General features: G+C 34.3%; 1 protein-coding gene across 10 annotated transcripts in view; it reads left to right on the top strand.

Moving 5' to 3' along the window:
- The first annotated feature begins 857 nt into the window (after window positions 1–857).
- The window catches only part of LOC145293116 (uncharacterized), a 327,847-nt gene continuing 307,226 nt past the window's right edge, over window positions 858–21,478 (top strand). For 5 of the 10 annotated variants that reach the window (XM_080139499.1, XM_080139502.1, XM_080139501.1 and 2 more), the window contains exons 1-2: window positions 978–1,420; window positions 3,451–3,791. In XM_080139499.1, the coding sequence (XP_079995625.1) occupies window positions 3,701–3,791 (91 nt within the window). In that variant the 5' untranslated portion in view covers window positions 978–1,420; window positions 3,451–3,700. Of the gene's footprint in view, window positions 1,421–3,450; window positions 3,792–21,478 lie in introns of those variants that run through there. The other 5 variants (XM_080139507.1, XM_080139503.1, XM_080139504.1 and 2 more) reach the window with 3 other exon arrangements.

The following is a 21,478-nucleotide window of genomic DNA, read 5'->3' as shown; positions in this document are numbered from 1 at the left end:
TTGTATAGTTTTTAACAAGTGCTTCTGTAGTTTAATTAATCGTTTTACCATAAGTAAAGTGCCGACATTAACCATTAAAGCAGAAGAATCGTTTAATATTTCACAAAAATTCTGTTTACATTAGGGGGTAGTGGAGGGGCGGGTGGCGTTGTGGCGTCACAACACCGCCCGCCCCTCCACCGCCCCCAATGATATCAAAATTTTTGTGAAATATTAAACTGCGGGAGCAGTATGGAAACAACGAAAAACAAAAAGTATGTTTTTGTAAACTTACTGACAGCATAATTAGCGTCCTAAATTATGAAATGAAAAAAATGAACGAATCTCTTAGTAAAAAAAACAAAAAACAAAAAAAAAACAGCGCCAATTTTCGAATATCACATTTAAATTTGTTTTCATGATATGAAGAAATTACTAGGTGGCCAAAAAGTGGTTGCTTATTTTATGTTAAATTTATATAGGAAAGTGATCCCCCACTTTTTGAAAAAGCAATTTCTTCATATCACGGAAACTACTTATCTGCCCCAAATTTAAATGTGATATTCGTTTTCAGCACCACCGAAAACCTTCAAAGTCGTCATTTTAGAGTTTTGGAGGAGTTGGGAAAAAAATTGACATTGACCAACGAAAAAAACGGCCATGTGACCCAGACCCACTGACCCAGACCCATGTGTCTAATTTTACCCTCGTGGGGAGCCAAATAAATAGACTAACAGTGGTCCTCAGCCCAACCTGGGATCAAAGTTTAGCACCTGTTCTGTATTTAGTCGGAGAAAGTATTCTTGATTGCGCCGCTTTTGTTTTTGATTTTTTTTATCCCACCTAGACTGCCGCTTTTGGGGAGCAGAATATCCCTCACATTAAACACCGACCTTGTATCAAATTCTGCCCTCGGAAGGAAGTAAATAAAAAAGGAGTCTAACAACAGAGGCATGCATGCACTTCCCGCTGCTGCTGCTTGGTAATAATTCAAAATCACAGTCCGTCGTCCGTGACAAGGCGATCCTTGCTGGTCGTCGTCGTCGGTGAGCACTTTCAGTTTTCAATTATTGTAACGGCATGGAATGTCTCTATTACTCTGTCGACTTTTCTTGTCACTTCCGTAATTAATAAGAAGTGTTCCTGTTGAGTGTGCACGCGCGTATGCTGTAAGTGCAAATAAATAGAGATATGACGAGGTTCAAAATCTAGAAATAAAACGAAGCATTTATTCTGGAAATATTCAGTTCTTTATTTTATTGGAATTTTTTAAAAAATGATAATCAAATTCCAGGATTCCCTTTTTTAAAAAAAACGTCACATTTTTTTTTTTTTGAGATTTTGGATTGCTCGCATAACACAACACACGGGAATATTTCTCCAAACATTGATCCCTCTCCTTATCTCGGAATAAAAGGAAGAAAAGAAAAAAGAAAGAAAAGTAAGAAAATTGATTTTATTTTATTTTTTCACTTAATCACAACTTTATTATACTTAACTGAAAGCTCATAACTTTCACTTCTGCACAATAATAGGTTATCTTAATTTATTATCTAATAAAACTATCAGACAAGATCGCGCGCTCGCGCGTGTATTTTACGCTTCTGTCTAAGTTTGGTAAATTTAAATTTGGTAACACATTGAATTATTACGTTATTTCAACGCAGTCCCCCCCCCCAATATCTTTAGTTTATTAAATTGTTAGGTGAAAGTACTCCACTCCATGTTAAGAATGGGTTTATAAATAACATTATTTCAGCACGGTCCGTTTTCTGCATCTTTATTTTTTCGATTATTTAATTTTAAACGAATATTTATCCAAAGAAAAACAAAACAAAGGAAAACCAAAAACGATTTTAAACTCTTGTTAAAAAAAAAAATGTAAACATGATTCGTTTTAAACAAATAAAAGACGAGCGACGAGCGTCGCTCGTCGCTCGTCTTTTATTTGTTTCGGCTGTATTTTTGAACGCGCTTTCATCTTAAAACTAACATGATATTTTGTTTTGTGTTTCTCGTCTGTACCTAACGTTGAATAATTATTTTTATGTTAACTATTAATCGATTGAAAAAAAAAAAAAAAAAAAAAAGTGCTAATGCAGAGAGTGATCCGCGCTATTTTTTTAAATCGTATTTCCACGTTTAATTAAAGTTTTATGATATGTTTTTTTTTTTTTTTTTTTTTTTTTTTAAATTCAATTGTAAGGTTAAAGTACAGTTAAAATGTCTTTTTAAATAATAACGTTAGTAGTTCAGCACGGCACTCTATGAGTACCAAAATAAATAAATAAATAAAAATAAAATAAAAACATCTTTGATGCACATGAACGTAATTAGAAAACCATTTTTAACATGGGATGGGGGGGTGTTTTGTAATTATTCTGTACTTTCACCTAACAATTTCATAAAAACGATATCGTAAAAACTTGAAAATACTATTTTTAAAAATACCACGGTAACACAAGTGCATAAGCACAAATCTTTTTGTATGAGTATATTTTATGAATTATTTTTTTCTAAATACCAACGTTGGGTTGGGTAAATATAGTTTCATATAATATTGGATTTGATCCGTGTCTATTCATATACTTGTATTTTTAACTCAGAAAATCACATTTTGAGTAAGGAAAAAAGATACTGTATCGTGTCAACACCTTGAAAATAAAAACAAGGACAGATAAGTCCACAATAAGTCAAACTTGCGAGATCGGCCTTGTCCCTTGTAATGCTACCGATTTCACATTAATCGTTTTAAATCGTTTAAAAATAATTTTCTTCCTAAAAATAAAACTTTGTCAACATAATTTTTGGAATATGGCATTTTCGTTTCGTGACGAATACGTACACCGTGAAGGTTTTTCTGCAGTTTTATTTCTTTTAATTAGGTTGAATTCTTAATATTGTAAATTTTAACTTCACGCAATAAATTATATAACTAAGAACCTAATTATGTATGTGTAAAAACTGGATTTGTTTATTTTTTATCGCCGTGATGACATCACAAAATGGTACCAATGTTATAAATTTACCATTCATCCTTTATGACGTCATCCATGTTAAAATATTTTATTATCAACTATTATTCGGACTACTATTCTCATCTTGTGTTATATATATATATATATATATATATATATATATATATATATATATATATATATATATATATATAAACAAATACTGACCCAACAGATCAAGGGAGATCTAGTTTTAATTAAAAGTTAAAATTGGTTTAAATAAGAGATGCGTGACATATTTCGTGGTGTTCTGGTTAAGACCAAAGTATAGTATCTGTTCTGATGCTACATTTAGTCTATTCTGTTGTCGACAAGTTCTCTACACTGAGGAATTTTTATTCTGTTCCAGTTCAGAGTGCCCCTTGGGGGAGGGGGATTTTATTTATATATAAAAAAAATTCATAAGTAACAAAACAAAACAATTATTGATATTTAATTTAAATTTTTCTTATAGGAAGAGAAAAGGAAGAAGGAATTTGGAACTCAAGAAACAATCACAACAACAACCATAACAACAACAATAACAATAACAAGAACAACATTATTGAAACTAAAATAAGAAAAGGTCGCGTTATGTATCCTGTTCGTGTTGCTGCGATGATGGATATCGTTTTTATCACAAAGCAAGATTCTTACTCTTTTCTTCTGAGGATTTTAAAGAAAAATCAAACATCTAAATAAAGCCATTCCGAAATTTATGATGTATGATTTTGAAAAGGAAAACAAATATACAATCTTCCCAACCAAATACCGCGATGAATAAATGCCATAAATGCGGAAAGCCGGTCTACTTTGGTAAGTGATTTATTTATTTTGAAATCAAAGCGTGTTTTTTTTTTGTTTTTTAAATGCAAATATACATTTCTAATTAATTCTCATTTAAAGATTTCTTTCGGTAAACTTTTACTCTTTGTTCCCCACACTGTCAACAGAAAAATAAAAATGAGATTTTTTTTCTCGTATGATTACACGTCAACACTATAAGCATACCTGGAATTTTTATTTTTTTTAAATGAAGATATTTTAGAATGGGTGCCTACTTCACTATATAAATAGGTACTTGTACAGAATTTGAACCAAACGAAACCGACTTTTGCCGAACTATTCCTAAAACGGTGCTTATGTATCTACGTTACCGCGCTATTTTTCAAAAACAATGTTTTCAAGCTAAATTAAAATGTTGCGATATTTTTTTATATTAAATTATTAGGTAAAAGTACAGAATAGCTACAAAACACTCATGTTAAGAATGGCTTTCTGAATAATAACGTTATTATTTCAGAGCGGGGACGTAGATGCACAAGTACCCCTAAAACTTATCTGAGAGTTGGGTTACAATTAAAAAAAATGAAGTTCAGTTCAATATATAGTATACCTATAAGTATAAAATGGTCAAAATGTGTTAGAGTATCAAGTAGTAAGTGTTTAGATGATGCTATCAACTAAAGACTTACCTTTTAAAAAGTTGATTTTTAGGGGTATTCAGGTCTATTTTGAATGAATATAAAAAATTGTAGCTTTTATGATATCAAAACCCTGTATTATCCAATGTATTGTTTTCACTGGTCGCCATGTTTGTTTTCACGCGCGTATTCAAATTTTCATTCAATTCAATCAACTTTTTAAATGTAAGTCTTAGTTGGTACTCTAGCGCACATTGACCGTATAACGTGAAATGACTTCATGGCCAGAAAATTGTATTAATGATTTATTCCTGAACACAATAACAAGTAACAATTTTTGTAATAATTTGAAAATGAAAAAAAAAATGGTTACTCGTTCTGTCTTATACTATGTAGTTAATAATTAATAATGATTTTACATTAAATTGATATAGTAAAATAAATTTCCAGTAGAAAACTAAAAATTTTCAAAATAGTAAATTTTTTGCAGATATTTTCAGGGCGTTCGAACAGAATCTCATACCCCCCCCCATCGCGGCATGGGGTCAAAGGGTAACATTTAGCCTTTGTTTTTAGCTATTATTATTATTTTTATTATTATTATTTATTTTTTTACTAGTTTTCTATATATATTCTACACATTTCGTTCATCAATGCTAATGCCACTATCATAACTGCTGTAGTGCTGTTTATGTCACCGACATCCATCGATGTTTACTGTTCGGGGAAAGTATTTACTGTTCTTTCGTGAAATTTTATGATTTCGTGTGGTTTTCAATTTTCAAATCCGTCAGAATAGTCACCCAAAATATTTTTTGAATGTTCGTTCAAAATGCTTGAGATCTTAATTATTTGGCCTTGTGTCACACTTTTATCGACCTCCCTCTCCCCATGTCGCATAATAAACTGTGAACCAAACCACATAAGCTCGCATTTAATGATTTGTAACGATAAAAAATAATCCAAGTTGAATAAACGGATTTTGGCATTTAGTCAACTTTTTCGGTAATTTTACAACCTAACCCAGCGTAGTATAACCCCCATCTCGAAAGCCGTTCTTAACATGGGGAGGTTGGAGATGTTCATTCCGAAAGCCGTTCTTAACATAGGGAAGATGGGGTGTTTATATTACGCTGGATTAGGTCGAAAAAAAAAAAAACTCTTTCTTTCTGTTTGTAAATTATTGATTTTTTTTTTTACTGCAACCTTTAAAAAAGAAAAACAAAAAATTGCAGAAATTAAAAAAAAAAAAAAATCGTCCGTGACTTTTTTTTTTTTTTTTTTTTTTTTTTTTTATCAATAAAAATCATAACATTCGATCTTTGTTTCAAATTTTATGGAATTTTAAAAATTTTTATCTTTTTATTCCAATAATTGCTCTCTGCGACATCTGAGTTTGAATTTACCTGGCACGGGCCCTGCCTTATATCAGTGTTATAAGGTGCTAATGCACTTATTGTACCGCGCTATTTTAAAAAAAAATTTTTTTTTTTTTAAAGTACTGTATTTTCAAATTAAATTCAAGTTTTTATGATATCTTTTTTATTCTTATTAAATTGTTAGTTGAAAGAACAGAATAGTTACAAAACCCCTCCTCACCACCACTACCACATGTTAAGAATGCCTTTCTAAATAATAACGTTATTATTTCAACGCGGTACAATAAGTGCATAAAGTACCTGTTATTATTATTCTGTTCGGTATCCTCCCAGGCATTACCCGCTTTATTAAGAGAAGAGGTTGATGTATTTCAGCCATCACAGGCGAATGCTGACGGCAAATTCTGTAACCACTTGGGGTACCTCTGTAACTCCACCCCTATTTTACGAGGTGGGGGGGGGCTGATTAAAATAACAATAAACCAATCTCGTATCGCATTCAGTTTTTGTAGAAAAAACTTTTAACTTGGAGCGTAGATTTAGACTTGCGTAAAGCCGAGAAGAAATCATCCTAGATCGAGGCAATTTTTATTTTGTTCCTAATCTAAAGTGCCCTTTTCAGGATACCTGGATTTTTCTTGGCAATAAAAACCGACCTTGTGTTTAACTTTGCCCTCGTGGGGAGGCAAATAGGGCCTTACGAACATCAAGTTTTCGAAACGAAATTGTTGACAATTCGTTAAAAAGCAACTCAAAAAGCAAAACATGTTTTCATCTTTCATTACTCAGTTCCTATTTACAATGCCTCCCCACGGCACGGGACAGAGTTAGACACCAGGGTCGTTTTTTAACGTGAAGAAAAGGAACAAAAATAAAAATTGTCTTGAGGGATTTCTCCTCCACTGACAGAGAACAATTGAAGTGTAGCATCTGAAGAACAGCGAAATATTACTCAGGTTTAATAACCGTGTTCATTTGTGTTTTTGTTTTTTGTTTTGCCTCGCAAATGTCTCATGTCGTATGAATGAACTTGAACTTAATCACTTTATATAAACAAACGAAATCGCCAATATCTTCAGCATAGATTAAATTATCGGTGCTTATACATCTACGTTACCGCATTATTTTTTTTTAATAGTATTTAAGTTAAATTCAATTTTTACGATATATTTGTTTATTAAATTGTTAGTACATAATAGTTACAAAACACCTTCCCCTCATTAAATTAAGAATAGCTTTCTAAATGAAGACGTTATTATTTCAGCGCGGTAACATAGATGCACAATATCAACATCTCAAATTTGTTGAGCACTGTACTGTACTGTGACTGTGCTATGTGTGGAATGTTTGCAATGTGTAAAGCGATTAGACGAAATCGCGTGTGTCTGTGTGTGCGTGCACCTCGTATATACCTTACTTTCACTTTGATAAACACGCATTGAATTATTTTAATTATTTTCTCATGGAAGAGTTATTGAAATCAAACATAAGGTAAATAATAATAATAATAATAATAATAAAACGTATTTTAAATAACCTTATTAAAAAAAAAAATGTAAATGTTAATATATTTTGGATTTTCTCTAAGTACGACACACTACAATATGTGCCCACTGCCCAACCGGGCAACGCCGAGATAATAGCGCGCGCGCACACACACACACACACACACACTCACATTTATGTGTGCTAAACTTGAACTTCCTTGTTCGATTTTCTTCACCTGACTATCAGTTCGGTCATGACATTAAATAATTATAATAATTATTATAATATTTTTAATCGATTTAAATAATAATTAAACCCATGTTTTAAACAATCGGTAGTAGTTCTGTTTTTCTTTTGTTTTTAATCGGTTGATTAAACATTCGTTGTGTTTTTCGATTTTCATGTCGGGAATGTTGCTTTTTACGCAACAATGAACATGACTTATTTGTTTGCACGGTTAACTGCACCTTTTCTGTTGAACTATTGTTGTTGAAGTTATTATTAGCTGTTCTCTTTTTGTGAATTAAAAAAAAAATTAACGCACTTGTTATATATATATATATATATATATATATATATATATATATATATATATATATATATATATATATATATATGGATTACATTGACACTGCATTTAAAATCGTAAAACAGATTGCCAATAGAAATTACGAATCGATGATGGAAAAAAGTGGGCAAAAATGTAATGATGACGCGTTCGAGATATACTATTTTCTTCTCTAGTTGAATGTCATAGATGAACCATAGTACTTGACCTTTGCTTATAGCCACTAACCAGAAATTACATTACATTTCACCATACGGCCATTCTAAATATTTGGAAATTGAACGTAGAAGTCTACGGCGTTAAACACTGTTACTGTTAGACAGTTTTTTTTCTTTCATTAATTTATTCTATATTTTGGGGGTAAAAAAAGTGGGTGATTTTTTTTTTTCTTTTTTTTTTCTTTTCGTAATCGTGAGAAATTCGAAAGAATTAAAGTTTATTAAGCAAGAGATCAGATCAGGTGTTATGCCATGGTCAGTTATTGCCCCGCCCCAAGGTATTTTTGACCACGCCACAAACGAAAGAAAACAACTAATTTTTTTTTTTTAAGTCGTTCGTTCGCTAATTGATCAACGTAACTGACCATCCATATCCCCCCCCCCTCTATCTTCAGGAGGGCAAAGACATAAGGTCGCTTTGAATCGGAAGCGATATGTTTCTCCCAAATGAGGGACGCTCTGAGTTGGAATAAAAATTACTTCAGTCAAGCTCAAAATGTCTGTTCTTGATTTGTGGCAGAAAATTTTTTGCGCCACAAATCAAGAACAAACATTTTGAGCTTTTCCCCGAAGGCCAGAAAGTGCGGGAATTCGTCAATGCTGATCTTTTGTTATTAAGTTGAAACATAAAAAAAAAAAAACCCTGTTAATTCTCAATTTGTCACCGTAATTATTTAAAATGAAATGATTTTAGACATTATTTACTTATTTTTTTACTTGATTCATGTTTTAGCAAATAATAATAGTTTAAGAGGGTCGAGGAGGATGGAAAAACCGGGGAGAGAAAGCACTAGCAGACCTCCCCGATAGATGATTGCCAAGAGGACTGGGATCTTGAAGAGGCTTATTGCCATCCAAATTCCAGTAAAAACCAATATTAGCCGCTAACGAGAAATCAACGGTAAACAGCTGTTGCGATAACACAAATTCATCTGCAAAGGTTATTGAAAGAGGTGGAGAGTACTGGAAATCTGGGAAGACTTTTTGTCACTCAGACTCCAGAGAAAACCACAGGTTTTTCTTGAAGAGAAATCTTTGATGATGGCCTGTGTGAAAACTCCTAGTTGAAAAGCCGAAATGAAAACTTGAAGGGAAAATATAGTCGACGTTTTTATAAACAAGTTGAGAAAAAACAAACACATAAAAGAATGAACTGTAGTGACTGCCAGACATTTTCGTAACATTCAACATTTCAACGCCCACGGGTATCAGAACGTGTAAAGACACATCTGCAATTAGGTCACCCGCACACATATTAAGAAAGTACGTTGCGTTCTGTGCGTAGTAATACAGCAAAACAAACTGGAACATTCCAGAGCGTCTCTATATAAGGATTTGCTGCGAAAAATCAAAGCAGTTTCTCTTCAGATTTCTCCGGCCAAACACGTATCGATGAAACTCCGTCAAAAGGGAGACGTTAAAATCCCCCATCTGGACTTTACGCGCGCTACAGACAAAATCAAACCAGTTTTATTCTTCAACACCCACCGTGGAAAATCACATCAAACGGGAATTTAAATCTTCTTTTCAACAATGTTATTTCAAACTACTGTTTTCTTATGTGATGAACACACACATTTTACTTACATGATTTAATGACCGTTTTTCTCTCGAAAAATAACCACATTCACGCTGAAGCCACGTGTCGCACTCTGTTCATAAAAATTAGTAATCTTAAACTTCATGCTGTTTTCACAAATCCTTATTTAACTAAGCTTGCAGAATGACATTCATTACAAGAAGACATTTACGCTGGAACGCTTTGAGCCAATTTTTCTAACACGTAAATAAATGTTATTTCATATTAATAGAGCGATCTCGAGTTATTGTCAAGTGTCGTTATTTTCCGGAGTTATTCATACTTTTATGTATGTGAGGGTTTGATTTGGTGAAGACCGTCTGTTAATTGGAGATCTCGTTAAATTTACCTTTAACGGTCCAGCGGATATTCTACTACTTTCGACTTCTAGAGATTCTTGCATCTGCAACGTCAGTTTTAAAAATTGATAGATCCCGATTATGAATTGGTGGACGTTGACTCTACTCACACTCTTACAAGTTAGTGGTTAACCCCAGTTAGCACTACAGAACCAATGACGAACGGGACGAAAGCACAAGTTCCTAACCCTGTCATATAACTAGAAAATTATGAACTTTCTTAGCTAGCCTCTTTCTCAATTTGTTCACAAAGATGGGGACTATATTTTCTGCGCGATCTTTCATGTCAGCGTTTGACCGGTACGGTACAATGATGGAACTCGTGTAACAGTGTTTTTAATGTTTGTATTTTTATTTTTATTATTTATATTTTTATTTTTACCTATAAAATGGTTTAAGTAAAAAAAAAAAAATAATAATAAAAAAAGGAAGAAAAAAGAAGTTAAAATGACTTAAAGATTTATTTAAATAATTTCGTTTACCGAAATAAGAATTAACCTTTAAAACGACCCAGAGAGAGATGGTAATACTCTGCCTCCCCTACCGTCGAGAAAAAAAGGGGTCATAGACGCTCCCAACCCCCTACTACCCCTGTAAGAGGTGGTAGTTGAGGAAAGGACATTTACGGCACAAAATGGAATTTCAAAATATATGTGAACGCACCCGTAACTGCGTTGCTTAATAATAGCAATTGAGAATGTTCTCCAATTGGGAAGGGAAATTCAACCGGCTTGGTTTTATGTTAAAAAAAAAAAAAAAAGTTGCTTTTCATGCTTAATAATAAGCATTGAACGATAAGCTCAGCAGCTGGTACAACAGGGCTCAAAATATTTCGAGTCCATTTCTTTTTAAGCTAAAATATTTCCTATGGCGATTGAGAGCGTGCAAATCATATTCATAACCAAACCATTGACTTTCACAGAATAAATAAATGACGGTGACTATAACACGATATGTTGGAACTTGGAACTATTTCTTTTAGTTAGAAGAAAATGTGTGTAGGCAAACAGTCAAAGTATAAAAGATTTTGGAGCGAAGGAGGTGTGTGGAGGAAACAATTAAATTGTGTTTAGAAAAAAAAACAAAAACAAACCCAGACCAAAGCTGTTTATGTATCTATTAATAAAATTCAAAATTACAATTAAGTATGGGTAATTATATATATATATATAATTGCAGGTTATATATTCAAATTTCTTTCAGAAAATATAATTTTTAAAACAAAAATTTGTTTGAACAAGGAATACAACATTTAAAATAATTTCCTTGATTCATGGATTCTTGATGTAGGCTCATCTTCTCGGAGGAAAGTCATTAGCAAAATATTTGTTCTGGATTGATATAATTTTGCTATTTAGTACATATATTGAAAATATACTAAAGAAAAGGGACATAGAAAAGGAAAAAATGGATTGAAATGATAAAAGAATATGGGATTCGAGTATCCGATTAGAGTAGGAGTCTTGGAATAGGAAAGAATGATATTTTTATGTTCCAGACTGGTTTAAGATTGTCACATTGAAGGTAAAATCATATGTTCAATCAAGTATCCAGAGTGAAAGGTAATGTTCGTTTGCGAACGTAGAATATTCAGTCCCATTTTTTGGTCATGTAAAGTTTGTAGAAAGATGGTCTCTTTTTATATGGTAAAATCCATCTGGTTAAAATGAACATTCCAATAGCCATGATAAATTCAGGGTAATTGGAATTCAAACAGGTGAAACTTGTTACATTTGTAAGAGTGGAAATAAAAAAAAAAATAGGCTGTAAACAAATAGTAAGCCCTTTTAGCTTACTGTTTGTTTAAATTAGCTTTGCTAATTTTTCCAGTCTCTAATTAAATGAAAAGAAAAATTATAATATTTTATTTATATATATGCTCAGTAAATGCTTAAAGAGAGAGAGAGAGTCAAAGTAGAACTCATTTTTAGGGGAACTTGCGGGTAGGGGAATAGAGAATGAAAATGAAAACGTCTTAACAGTTTTCACCAGATGGTGGGTTATAAGAAGTGGGTCAAGGGGAAAGGTGAGAGGGAGCAGGAAGTCTTTATAAGAAGGGGACAACAGAATGCTTACAGGTAACAGAATAAGTGGAAGGGGAAGATTGTCTTGTTTTTCACAAAAGAGTCACCATTTATCAAGGACCAGAGAGCTCTCGAGGATAAGGGTTAATGAGTGTACAGTAGTCAATGGGAAAATGTCATAGTAATCGTTAGTTGTGGGAATTAGGTAAATTGAATGACTGAAGGGGATGGCTCATCAAGAACTTGTTCATGTTGGACTTTAAGACAACCATATTATAGTCAGTTGGAAAGCAGGAAAACGGAGCAAGATTCTGCAGGTATGCAGTTCTAAGAAAGAAGCTTTGTTCATGGAATCTACGTTTAGGTTTAGGCACAGATAAAAAGTGGGGGAAATTATTGATAGTGGTTTCAGCTAGACAAGTGTTTTTCATGAAAGTCAGGCCATGGGGGGCATAGATTGGAGCTCAGACGAGCACTTGCCATGAAAATAATGATAAAGCACAACATCTCTTCTATGGGAAAGAGGTTGCAGGGAAGAGAAAAAGGCATCCTCCACTAGGCTACCAAGTCTATTTTGAACTCTGTTAAGGCAGGATAAGCTGCTTCTAGCAGCATCTGCCCAGATGTGGCAACAGTACTCCATCTTTGGATGTACTTGGCTCTTATACAGGTAGAACATTGCATCAGCAGTGAGATATCTGTTGGAGCAGTAGAACGATCTCACTTTTTTTTCAGCAGCCTTGGCAACAGATTTGATGTGCATGCTCCATCTAAGATCAGAAGCTTGTCAAAACATGGAACCTCCCCAAGACGAGAGCCATTCATTTCAATTGATGCTAGACGGGGATCAGAGTGTTGATGATGGAAAAATAGAAATTTGGTCTTAGATGTATTAAAATTAACTAGCCATCTCTTCCCCATTGCACTATGTAATCAAGATCAATCGTTTATGGCCTTTGAAGTGTTACCATAGATGATAGTGTCGTCATCATAAATGTCTACAAATGATCTCAGGATGTGAGTTGGGAGATCATTGATGTAGATCAGGGAGAGAGTTGCGTTCTGGATGGACCTCTGAGGGACTCCAGCATTAATACTGTGAGCTTCTGATTTCTGTTCATCAACCACTACTCTTATGAACATATTAGAGAGAAATTATGTAATCATTGAGAAGACATTTCCAGCTATACCGTAGCTGGAAATTTTGTGGAGTAGACCTTTATGCCATACCTATCAAAAGCTTTTGATATGTCAAGGATAATTGCCCTAGAAAGGAAGCCTCCGTCGGAAAATTTTCTAATCCTTTGAGATACAAGTGTTAGCACATCTGCTCTAGATCTAGCAGAACAGAAACTGTATTGCATGTCACTGATGAGGTTATTTTTGCTGAGGTAGTTGACTACTTCTCTATTTAACACAGGTTCCAGCAACTTACTCATGATGCACAAGAGATTGATTGGTCTGTATTAAGAATGAGATGACTGATCACTTGAATTTTTAAATACGGGACATACTGATGAAGTTTTCCAGGGTGTTGGGAAACAATTCTCCTCAAGACAACGCTTAAACAACTTTGTAATTATGGGAGCTTATTCTGGTTGAAGCTTTTTGAACACTATATTAGGAATGCCATCAGGGCCAGTTGCTTTACTGGAATTGAGGTTTTTGATTAGCTTGGCACGCACAGATATTTGTATGTTGCATAGCATATTTTCAGACACAGGAGGAAATACAGGGGGTTAGCGGCCCTGATCGCATAGGGTAGACTTAGCTGCAAAACTTTTGGCAAAGGCTTTGGCTTTGTCTGATGCCGATGAAATTACCTCAGGTCCATTAATGATGGTTAGAAGAGAGCACACATTCAGGACCCTGTTTGTTATTTACCAAAATTGGTGGGAACCAAGCCACTGCTCAGCTACTTTGAACTTGATAGACTGGTCATACAACTCTCTCACATTCTTCATTACCCTTTTACAGTGGTTGCTGACATTCCTGAAGGCGGCTTTAGTCTCAGTACATCTATTATGTTGGAAGCAATGGAAATCGTGATTTCTGTGTGCAATGGCAGCAGCACATTCTGGAGAGAACCACAGCTGGCTGTTATATTTTTGAAGCAGTCTATACTTACAATTAACCATTATTTAAGATTTGATACTATAGAGGACACTTTTTTTTTTTTTAACATAGAATGCAGAGGTAGATCTGGTATAAATGTAAGAAAGCTATCCCAGTCAGCCATAGGGTATTGATATACTGTATGATGGAGAGGTATGTCGGAAGACTTATTACATTTTGTTTTTATCTTAACTGAGATAACCGAGTGGTTGGAAGATCCCAGTGAGGACAGAACAGAAGATGAACACAGCTCAGGACAAGTTGTGAGAAAAAGCTCTAGGAGACTTGCATACTGACCATCAGTGTCGGTTCATGAACAATCTGAGTTGGGTCATAAGTAATGAAGAAATCGTGACAGAGCCTCCCTTCATCATCTATCCTGTTTGATGTTTGAGTGGGATAACCATTCTACATTATGAACATTGAAGTCTCCACAGACGTGAATATTAGCCGAAGGATAAGCAGACAGGATGTCGTCAATTTTCTCAGATATGCTCTTAAAGATAGTAACTCTGCTATTATGGGAGTGATAGAGGGCAAATATAAACAGTGGTGTGAGCAAGTGCAATCCTGAAGCACATATAGGACAATTTATGGCCTTCTCTGGAGATGTCCCTATCACATGGAAAGCCATCTCTATTGTAATCACATATTCCATGCCCATGGCAATCTTGGAGGTCAGATTTAGATGTTAAGGTAGGATATCCTTTAATTACAAACTTATATAGGGAAATACCGGTCCACTGCCAGTTTCACTTAGGGAGAATAGGTCTAGTTTGGTCTTCTGTAATTGGATTTCAACCTCTGGAAGGTTGGAACGTAGACCCCTGATGTTGGAGATTTACATTGGAAGTTGGGGGTCTGAGTTTAATTGTGTATTTTTGATGGAGTTTTAGGATTTGTGGAATAGGTTGACAGACTTGATTAGAGCAGGGCAGAGAGCAAAAGGAAGGGAGAAAAAGAAGTGTACAAATTTTCGTTTTCTTTTTTTTGGGGGGGGGATATAAGGTAAAGCCGTAACAATTACCCACTAATATGCCATCGATAAGCTCTACCAGAAGCTACTGCATGGTCCAGAATCCAGTCACCAAATGGCAATACAGCAGCCCTAGTACTTTGCACCTGCTGATAGGATGTTCTCCTTAGTGTTTAGTCCAAAGTTCAGGTCCCTGACTATCAGGCGGATAACATCAGCCCAATAAAACGTTTACTTCCAGCACCCTTATTAGTGACATGGTTACAAGGATAGAAATAGAAACAGAAAATTTCCGACATCTCAGGTGACTACTTGCGCAAAAATACTGCCGACCTAGAATATTATTAAGATTGAGTGACCTGTAAATTTAGAAATTATAGTTAAATTTAAATAATTTCAACTTCGGCTGGTTTAAAGCTACTAAAAAAATAAAAAAAATATAGAGAGAAAAATATAGAAGGCACTGTGCTGGAAAATTACTAGCAAAATTAATTAATCCAAAATATGTTTAAAATTACTATTCATCTATGAAATAGCTAAATAATAAGCTTGTTAAATACGATAAATCTTTGATAAAATTTTAAAAGATTAAATGAGTAAATTACTGCAGAAATAATGAGGTAGGTTGAAAAAAGTTATATGTATGGTATATAAATTATGAAGCTATAATATAAAAGAATTATTAATTATAATTTAGAATAAGGATAGTATTAGGTAGAGTGCCTGAAGCAATCATATCATATAGATGATTAGTACTAATATAAATAAATATAAATAAGAGATTTTAAGAAAATTTTCAATAAACGTATTAAAAGGAATATCTATCTTATTGATGCCAATGTTATTGATCTTATTAAATTCCAGTATGTTGATATTTGGATTTAATCAAGAGGTCTTGGATGAATTGTATGGGATTACCTTTCTACAGACAAAAGGAGATTGCAGAAAGGCCAAGAAAATGAGTTGTAGCCAAGTAATACAAGTTTTTATTTCCATTTAGACTGTGAAAATTAGTTAAGAAACCTAACCATAAAGTTATGATGGAATATGAAAATTATAGGTTAGAATGGCAGAATTGGGGGTTCGTCGAGATAGTGCTATATGTAGAATAAAAGTGTTTAAAGAACATTAAATGGTGTTTTCTAAAAGTAAAGCTTGAAAACTAGAAGTTGACATGCAATATGAAAGACATGTAGTTAGTGAGATAGGAAAGAAGAAACGATTTACCAAAGAGAAACAAGCGATTAAGCAGATTGAAGGATTCTTAAAGAACATAATAGATTATATATAAGAGAAGACATTAAGATTGAGTATTTTGAATGAAATTATATTATGTAGTGGAGATTATTTTTATTGTCTAATGCCAAATTATCTGTTATTTCACACTGGCTGTATTTAAATTTTCTCTTGTGTCTGCATTGTGAGACCAATTCGTTTTTAGTATTGATTATATTTCTAGGGAAAGTAATTATTTAAACTGCTACGGAGATGAAAAGATTACAAATTTTAGATCCTGGTATGTAAGATTTTGCTTTCTTTAGTATATCTCATTTAATAGATATATTTTAGTATATCCCATTTAATAGGGTAAGGACTCTTAAGTGTTAGTTTTTTAATCAAGGTAGTTATAGAAGTGCTTTTTTATTTCGTGTATTTTCGTTTTTGAAGGGATGTATGTGGTTTGAAATTCTCAGTTTTATTAAATTAGAAGTTGCGCCTATATATGTGAGTTTTTATATCAATTTAGTTCCATTATTTAAATGTTCGTTTAGGTTAATATTGGGGTTGGTATTTAATATAGGGTGGTTTTGAATTGAGTAACTTTCAGGAGAAGAGTCAGGTGTATACTGGGCGTTTGGTTGCGAGTTCATTCTGGGAATATTATTACAGAAATTATTTTGTTGATTGTTATTATTTAAGGTCGCTGTGTGGTTTTCTAAGGTTGGATTGTGTCACCATGCAAGAATATATAAATCCTTATGTATGCAATCATTATTCAGAAGGCAAAGCTATTTATTTTGGCAGTTACATTTATTTATATGGGGCATATGTGAGGGAGGGGTCTGAACTTTTATTTTTATATTATTAGATGATATAATTATTTGCACTAAATTCGGTATAGGTTAGTATGATATTTTTATAAGTTTTATTTACTAATGCACTGTACTTATGTGGGTATTTAAAAGTGTTTTTGATTATTTTGAAAAATTCTTTAAGTATGTTTGTTTTTTACATTTTAATCTAAAAGGTGGATTGAACAATATCGACTTCTTACGTCTTAGTGGTCTATTTTTCTTATTTTGTTTGTGGCTGGAATTAATATTAGTATTAGCATCTTTTGGAATGGGCTTATTTTTGTTCGGAATAGATTGTACTATGTTATTATTACTGGTCTTTTGGGTCATATTATGGGTAATTACTGATTTTAACTTTTTAATCTTACTTTTTTTTGTTGTTGTATTCGATATTATCTGTATATTCCAAATTCCTTAAAGCATTGTTGTAAAACGCTGAAAATTAGTCAAATATTTTTTGTCTGCTGATAGATTTGAGATACTTTTTGAGATAGCTGGTACTATTGAATTAATTATAGATTTTGGATGATTATTTATGCACATAAAATAGATTTAAATTAGGTTTATGGTAAGGGGAATAAGATTAGGAAGCCAAATTCAGGGAAATATCCAAGAAATTAGATGTTTTCTTACTTGGGTCAATTTCAATGGATAGGCCGTATTTTTGAAAGATTTGTGGTTTTTTTGATGGTATTGTTGTACTGCTTTGGCCTGGCTAGTATGACAAATAATGCATCATCCCAGTACAATCCTCCCTGTAAGTTTTTGAATTCTATGTTAAGCTCATTTAATAGGAATAGTCACACTAAATCCACAACTAGGGCAGAATCTGAGTAGCCATCATTATGTCAAAATTGTTGGGGGTATCTTTTCTTGTCCAATATTTCCCATCAAAATGTATTAAGGATTGTCTTGCTAACAGAATTAAGTTATTAATATTATTATTTCTAAGTCAATAATATCCGATTGTTTTTAGTATATATTAAGGCTTTATTTAAGAGTATTGGGTAGATAGAATGATAGTAATTATTTATATCAAAGGTAATGAAATTCAACCTTTGTTTCTCTTTGAGATTTAAGAACCATTTTAGAAAAGAGTCAGATCATTGCCAGAGGGGGAACTTGACTTTTGCTTTTATGGAGGGTATGATTCTATCTAAGATATTCTTGCTTACTGATCTGAACTAGAGACAAATTAGTCTCATAAAAGGGTTGTTCTGGAACAGTAGGTAAATGATGTTTCAAGGAGAATCTTGGAGTGCCTGGGTTACAATTTTCATGAAATTATGGATATTCATTAGGTACAGGCAAAAATAGGGGGACAGTTTTGAAAGCCGATTCATCATAATTTTTTTCTAGGTTTCCGACTACTTTTTGATTGCATTTGAAAGATTAGAGTTAATTTTCTAAAGGAAAAAAATATTTATACACGTGAAAAAAGTTATAAAAAATGTATTCACGGCAAGCTAACTAATTCAGCTAAATTTTGAAGTTAAATAAATTCATTGTAAAAATCCTTTAAAAGATAAATATTAGTTTTCTGGGTCTGTTTTTAAGATAATTAGTAAAGTCCTAAGATATTGAATTAAAAAAAAAAAAACACCTTGTTTGTGAAAATTTAACTTATTTAGCCCTCAAAAAGCAAGTAATTTACCGTTCGCCAAAAACGCAACAAACTAAAATTTTGTAAACACGATAAGGAGGCCCAAAATTTCAGCCAATCGAAATGCTGTTTCAAAATAGTCATGATAGTAAAAGGAGATAGGGGTGTCAGATTTATTTTTTATTTTTCCCCCAGACATGCATCCATACATTCCTATTCTGAACGTTTGTATCAATTTTTATCATTTTTTATGTTCCTGTATTTAAATTAATTTCTTTTTAAATAATTGTTCGAGATTATATAAACATTGTTACGCCAAAAGTTTCACATTCTTGCGAGCAAGGAAATTATTAAAATCTTGTGTATAAAAATCATACGAAATCTGTCATTTAAAAAAAAAAAGTAGAAATATTTTTACTATTATAATTTTTTTGTGTGAAAATATTAAATAAACAATGCTTAATTCAATGGTAATATCAGTAGTTCGAGAAATTAATTTTTCTTTGAGTTATATCGAATTCATTAATACGGACTTTAGGGGCTTTTTCCGTAATGTTCCTGTAAAAATTATTATTTTTTTTTATTGTTACAAATTACGATGCTTTATTTATATAAAAAAGCAAAAAAAAACATTCTTGCGTTTTTTATTTACTACTGAAAACCATCTTTAGTAAAGGTATTTTTTATTTAAACAAAATAATACAGTTCCACTCAGATTTAAATAAAAATAATTAGTTCATTATATTATGCGATCATTATTTGATAAATACTGAAAATTTCATTAAAATTGGTTAATTTCCTGATTTTTGGTGAATTTTTAAATAAAGGCAGGGGTCAAAATGTTTATACATTTTGAGCATCCACCATTCATTTTGCCCATACCTAATATTCATTAATTTAAGAATTTGCTTCATATTAATTTCATCTAGCTTATTAGTAAGGACAGATTTATAAGATTTATTTAATTCCTTATAGATAATTTTCTTATAAAGACTTCCTTCTCCCTCTCCCCAGTGGTGTAGCATCAGTTTTTGTCACCCCGGGGCAGTCAGAAAATTTATCCCCCCCCCCGCATATAATTAACTGTTTTGCACCTCCAGCCACTGGCATGTAATTACCTGTCCCCCCCCAGCCACTGGCATGTAATTACCTGTCCCCCCCCCAGCCACTGGCATGTAATTACCTGTCCCCCCCCCAGCCACTGGCATGTAATTACCTGTCCCCCCCCCAGCCACTGGCATGTAATTACCTGTCCCCCCCCAGCCACTGGCATGTAATTACCTGTCCCCCCCCCAGCCACTGGCATGTAATTACCTGTCCCCCCCCCAGCCACTGGCATGTAATTACCTGTCCCCCCCCAGCCACTGGCATGTAATTACCTGCTCCCCCCCCCAGCCACTGGCATGTAATTACCTGTCCCCCCCCCAGCCACTGGCATGTAATTACCTGTCCCCCCCCCCAGCCACTGGCATGTAATTACCTGTCCCCCCCCAGCCACTGGCATGTAATTACCTGTCCCCCCCCAGCCACTGGCATGTAATTACCTGTCCCCCCCCCAGCCACTGGCATGTAATTACCTGTCCCCCCCCAGCCACTGGCATGTAATTACCTGCTCCCCCCCCCAGCCACTGGCATGTAATTACCTGTCCCCCCCCCAGCCACTGGCATGTAATTACCTGTCCCCCCCCCCAGCCACTGGCATGTAATTACCTGTCCCCCCCCCCCCAGCCACTGGCATGTAATTACCTGTCCCCCCCCCCAGCCACTGGCATGTAATTACCTGTCCCCCCCCCAGCCACTGGCATGTAATTACCTGTCCCCCCCCCAGTCACTGGCATGTAATTACCTGTCCCCCCCCCAGCCACTGGCATGTAATTACCTGTCCCCCCCCCAGCCACTGGCATGTAATTACCTGTCCCCCCCCAGTCACTGGCATGTAATTACCTGTCCCCCCCCCAGCCACTGGCATGTAATTACCTGTCCCCCCCCCAGCCACTGGCATGTAATTACCTGTCCCCCCCCAGCCACTGGCATGTAATTACCTGTCCCCCCCCCCAGCCACTGGCATGTAATTACCTGTCCCCCCCCCCAGCCACTGGCATGTAATTACCTGTCCCCCCCCCAGCCACTGGCATGTAATTACCTGTCCCCCCCCAGCCACTGGCATGTAATTACCTGTCCCCCCCCCCCTGCTGGCATGTAATTACCTTCCCCCCCCCCCACCCGCTGGCATGTAATTACCTTTCCCCCCCCCCCACCCGCTGGCATGTAATTACCTTCCCCCCCTCCACCCGCTGGCATATGATTACCTGTCCCCCCTGCTTACTGCTGGCATATGACATTAATCTGAAAGGAATTATGTAAACGTTAATATGAAACAAAAGAAACCAAATATTTTTTTCGAAACAAAAACATAATTCAAATTATAATAAAATGTTAAATTAATTGGCTACATAAAATTAAAATGAGAACATTTGGAAACCTGAAAATGTTATGAAATGATAAAATCATTTTTATTTACTTTTTTGCTGTTGTTAAAGTCCGAATTTTCGCAAAAACAAGGCTGTATCAAAGGGAGGATAGTCCAATGTAGTTTTTGTTTTTTCTTTTTCTTCATAATGTTATTTATTAAGAGGTCGCGCCTCTCAAAGAGAAAAAAAGTCTTGTATCGGTGCTTTTTGAAATCCTTGTGTGT

The sequence above is a fragment of the Euprymna scolopes genome, chromosome 14, assembly GCF_053919585.1.
Source record: "Euprymna scolopes isolate OS-2025 chromosome 14, ASM5391958v1, whole genome shotgun sequence".
Taxonomy (NCBI): Eukaryota; Metazoa; Mollusca; class Cephalopoda; order Sepiida; family Sepiolidae; genus Euprymna; species Euprymna scolopes.
This window is presented reverse-complemented; position numbering and strand designations above follow the sequence as displayed.